At 36.3% G+C, this 4,776-nt stretch overlaps 2 protein-coding genes across 2 annotated transcripts; one reads left to right on the top strand and one right to left on the bottom strand.

Moving 5' to 3' along the window:
• Positions 1-152: 152 nt before the first annotated feature.
• On the top strand, positions 153-1,968 carry LOC140968196 (probable CoA ligase CCL8). Its single transcript, XM_073429078.1, has 6 exons — positions 153-307; positions 724-814; positions 1,012-1,085; positions 1,195-1,374; positions 1,549-1,602; positions 1,688-1,968. The coding sequence occupies exons 2-6, from the start codon at positions 808-810 to the stop codon at positions 1,730-1,732; spliced, it is 360 nt and encodes a 119-aa protein (XP_073285179.1). The 5' UTR covers positions 153-307; positions 724-807; the 3' UTR covers positions 1,733-1,968.
• Positions 1,969-2,141: 173 nt separating this feature from the next.
• On the bottom strand, positions 2,142-4,055 carry LOC140968197 (protein NRT1/ PTR FAMILY 1.2-like). The gene is made up of 2 exons (XM_073429080.1): positions 3,496-4,055; positions 2,142-3,310 (listed from the first exon to the last, which is right to left on the bottom strand). The coding sequence occupies exons 1-2, from the start codon at positions 4,041-4,043 to the stop codon at positions 2,443-2,445; spliced, it is 1,416 nt and encodes a 471-aa protein (XP_073285181.1). The 5' UTR covers positions 4,044-4,055; the 3' UTR covers positions 2,142-2,442.
• Between the last annotated feature and the right edge of the window lie 721 nt (positions 4,056-4,776).

The following is a 4,776-nucleotide window of genomic DNA, read 5'->3' as shown; positions in this document are numbered from 1 at the left end:
AGAGAGAGAGAGAGAGAGAGAGAGAGAATTAAGATCCTATTTTCGTTGAAAGACAACTCTTGATGACGTACTATAATTTAGTGTTGTGAAAACACAAGTTTAAAAGAGTTGTTGCATGTCATTCAAAAAAAAAAGTTGTTACATGTCCTTTTCAAATTGCATCATGAACCAATTAATCAAGGCTTATTTCTTGTAATGATAGGCCAAGATCATTGTAGAAGATGGTAGTGGTAATGGTAATGATGGGGTCGGCGAGCTCTGCATTAAAAGTCCTTCATTATTCAAGGAATATTGGAAACTTCCTGAGGTATTATTGATTATGAGGAGATAATTTTCTTATTCGTCGTTCTTACAGAAACAAAAAAGGTCAGTTTTAAATGTTTTCATCTAAGCAAAAAGAAGCGGATATTATTTTAGATATGAGTTCAAAATACTATATTTTTAAGAGAGAAGTGAAAGCACAAGCAAAAGCACTAGATGCCATAATTTTTAGCTTCTTGATAGTTGATATATTTTTTTTAAAGTACTTCTAGAAGTTTCAAAATCCCAGTCTAAGATCGATTTTACCTCTAAAAACTGCTTTTGCAGAAAAAAAAGCTCTTTCTTTTATACAACTTGTATAACCATACACTCTGAATTTTCCGATGACAGGAATTTGTCATGGCTTCACTTTTATCCTTTTTTCCCTTTTCTTATTTTTCTTTCTTAATGATCATCTGCTAGGTGACTGCGCAGTCATTTATCGAAGATGGCTTCTTTAAAACTGGAGATGCTGCACGAGTCGATGATGATGGATACTATGTCATCATGGGACGTGAGTACTTTCAATTCTTCAAAACTATCAAATGTTGGCTCAGTTTTTGTGGGGGCCTAGGTCCATTTCCTATGCTCAAAGTGATTTTTTTTAAAAAAAACCAAAAACATGCTGATAAAAAAATAAACTGGTGGTGATGTGTACTGCTTATGCTCTTGAAAATAAGCATTTTGTAAATATCCGATGCCATCATTCAGGTACTAATGCTGATATAATGAAAGTTGGTGGTTACAAGTTATCTGCGCTTGAAATTGAAGCAGTTCTTTTAGAGGTTTGCTGTATATTATGTTTCCTTATGACTTTTCTAGCTAAAAAGATGATATATGCCGTGATTTAAATTTTAAATTTTTTGTTGCTTTCAATGGACGTATCTTGCGCAGCATCCTATTATTTCCGAGTGCTGTGTGCTGGGTTTGCCTGATAAAACCTATGGAGAAGCTGTGTGCGCGATAATTGTCCCAAATCCAGGACTTAGAAAAACAGACGTGGAAGAGACTCGGCCTGCTTTAACTTTGGGAGAACTTTCTATCTGGGCCAAAGAGAGACTTGCGCCATACAAGGTATCACAACGCATTCACCTCTTTGAAGTTTTATTGGTAAAACAGGTAGATCAACAAAATGCCTGCAGCAACTAAATATAAAGAAATCTAAGATTATTTCTCAGTCGTAAACTAATCAAAAGTTTATCGACGTTATCAAGTGGTGGTTTTGACTCATTATTACTTTCTCATCAGATACCAACCCGTTTATTACTGTGGGAATCATTGCCTCGTAATGCTATGGGAAAGGTGATTTAAGCATCGATTAGTCATTTCATTTATATCCGAGTTTATCGTCGGGATTCGGAATTGGGACTTGTGTATGTGATTTCAGGTGAACAAGAAGGAACTCAAGAGAAAGCTAGCTGGAGAAGTATAAGATAAGAGGGGACTGCTGGCAGGCAGAAGAGTATCTTTTGTGCAAAGAGATGAAATTCTGCATATATGCATGCAGGTTTTAGTTTCAGACGCGCAATTCTTGAATATTATCACCTTTAATACAATTATTTATTTAATTTCTATGAAGAAAATAATGTTTGATTTCGAAAAACAATTATATTTAGGAAATATCTTTATTTAAAAATAACATGATCAAATATAATTTTGTTGTTTCTACGTTTTTTTTAAAATTATTTCAAATCGATTTACGTTATCCTCCTCTACGGTTATTATTTTAAATTCCAGCTTTAGTAATTGTGTTACCATATTATATTTCAACTAAATAAAATCAGTATATTTAGACATCAAAACTATAATAACACAAAATATTCCTCAAATTCAGCTTCTCGACCACATGAAAACATAAATAGGAATGTAGTAAAAATAATAAAACTTTATTCTTCATGGCTGATCTCTTCAGAAGTTCCATGCTTGAAAATTCCAACATGTTCAAGGCAAAAGAATGACTCACTCTAGATGCTTGGATGTGCTTGTTCGACGCCTCCACGGGTCCGCACTAACTCTCGGCTTGTTTAGCTGGATTCGGACTAAAGCTCAGCCATGAAGGGCCATCTGATGATGGATGACAACCGTCCTCGTTTATCTAGACTCGGGACCGGTAGTAGACGATGATCATAACAATACATTTTTCTACTCTAATCCATCCCCTTGGATGCTGGTTTTCACTACTTTCTCACCGATGGGTCCATAACACCAATTACAAACAAGAAAATATAAAAAATTTATGAGAGTCAAAGTTGCAAGAAGCCAATAGTAATACTCGTAGTGACCCTTGTTGATGTTATTCGAAACCCAACTCTCTTTTCCTCCTCCCCTTGTTACCTTATCCACATTGCTCAATATAACACTAGCTAACAAGTTTGCAACGCCCATCCCGACGCCAGGCAAGGAGGTTGCGATGCTAGACATGCTCTTTGGAAGCTCAGAGTAGTAAAACTCGATTTGGCCTATTATGTTCAGGGCTTCTGCTAAACCGTTAAAGCAATGTTGTGGCACGAGCCAGAGAGCCGACATGTGTACGATTCCACTTGGGTTGTTTAGTAATCCTTGCTCGATCGCCTTTCTTTTCCGAATACGCTCCACGATTCCGGAAACCAACATGGCCAAGCAAGAGAGGAAGATCCCAATTCCCATTCTTAGTTTGGGATCAAGATGGACTTTCTTGCCAGTAATCTTGGATGCCAATGGTATGATTGCACGGTCGTATAGGATGACCCAAATTGCTATCGCGATGATTGTGAACATCCCAAATGAGCCTGCAGGGATCTGAAAGTTAGAACCGATGTGCCTGTCCATTGATTTGGCCTGGAGCAAGGGAAATGAGTTTTGACTTATGTTTATGGACACCATGATTCCTGTGGACCATAAAGGGACGACTTTGATGAGTGCTTTCAGCTCCTCAACTTGTTCAATTGTGCACATATCCCACCGGTTTGAAGAAATGCCGGTCAAAGATGGATCCTGAGGATTCTTGATGACGCAGGCCTTGTTTAAGAACCTGAAACAAGAAATGAACTCTAAAATATTTCAACAATGGGGAAGAGAGAAGGTGAACACAATTACACGAACAGAATCTAAGTCATTTGGTCATGAAAACCAACATAAACAACACGCTATCTAGATGGCTAAAAGCGTCAATAACATCTCCTAGTTTAATGATACCAAAATCTGAAGCCGTGATACCTTAATCTATCAGTTGGAAATGCATAAGCCGAGCCTTTCTCACGATGATAACCACTCGAGTAATCCGATGGAAAGCTAAGCTTGCGATTCTTGTAAGCAACGATGATTACTTGAAGTAATCCAGTGAAGAAGCTTTTGTCAGCCTTTTGTTTAATGTATATCGACGAGGCGAGGAAAAATACTAGCGTGGAGCAAAACATGAGGACCGCAGGAACTCCAAAGCCCACTTTCCAACCCATGTGATCTTGAACATAGACGATACCCGTGAAAGCGATCAAAACTGAGACTACAGTCGACGTGTAATACCAACCAAAGTAGCGTTCTAATACCGTGGCATTATTGGGATTGTTTCTATCGTCGACTTGATCAGCACCGAATGCCGTAGAACATGGCTTTATCCCACCACCACCAATGGAAATTAAGCCGAACGAGGATATCAACAGCGCGTATTGTCCTGGAGTTGCGGATTCATGACAAGGCTGAGCCAAGAGAGAGCACGGTGGTGGCCTTGCGCTCGAAATCATAGCTGTAAGCCATAGTTGAACCATCCCCTGATCATCAACATTGATACAATGAAAGTAAATAAGCCGAATGAACTTGCTTGAATTCAAAATTATGATAACTTTGATGGAAATTTTGTTTTGTTTCTTTTGGTGAAAGAATTTTTTGAGATGAAATCTCATGTTTGGAAAATAACAATCCATGTTTACTGTACAATTCAAAAATCGTGTTCCGTCAAAAAATATCATAAAATGATAGAATATTCTCGGAAAATTATGAAACGTAATGGCTGCATGAATTGAAAAGCGTGAAGATAAGAGACAACATGGCGGCATTGAAAAAACAAAAACATGAAAATCATGAGATGTTAATGACTCGGCTATATTTGTTATGATTTCCACAAATATTTCCATTTCCACGTTCAATTTTTTAAAAAATACATATACATACATAATTTCACTCCAATTCAAAATTCATAAATTCAATTATATTATTTTAAATACATTTTCGCCATTAGAAAATTTGTTCGATAAAATTATCAACTCAACACACCATATTAAATTTCACTAATTAATAACTAATATTTGTAAAAATCCGACAACATGCAATTATCTATTCTATTTTATTAAAGTTGATGACATGATACTAACCACTTAGGAAGGACAAACTTTTTCTTCCAATTTTACTATGATACTAATATTACACTTTTGTTTTTTTTTTTTTTAAATTTCAACCCACACTTTTATTTTTATTTTTTTTATTTCAACAATTCAAATATCA

Source organism: Primulina huaijiensis, unplaced genomic scaffold, assembly GCF_012295235.1.
Source record: "Primulina huaijiensis isolate GDHJ02 unplaced genomic scaffold, ASM1229523v2 scaffold32927, whole genome shotgun sequence".
NCBI lineage: Eukaryota > Viridiplantae > Streptophyta > Magnoliopsida > Lamiales > Gesneriaceae > Primulina > Primulina huaijiensis.
This window is presented reverse-complemented; position numbering and strand designations above follow the sequence as displayed.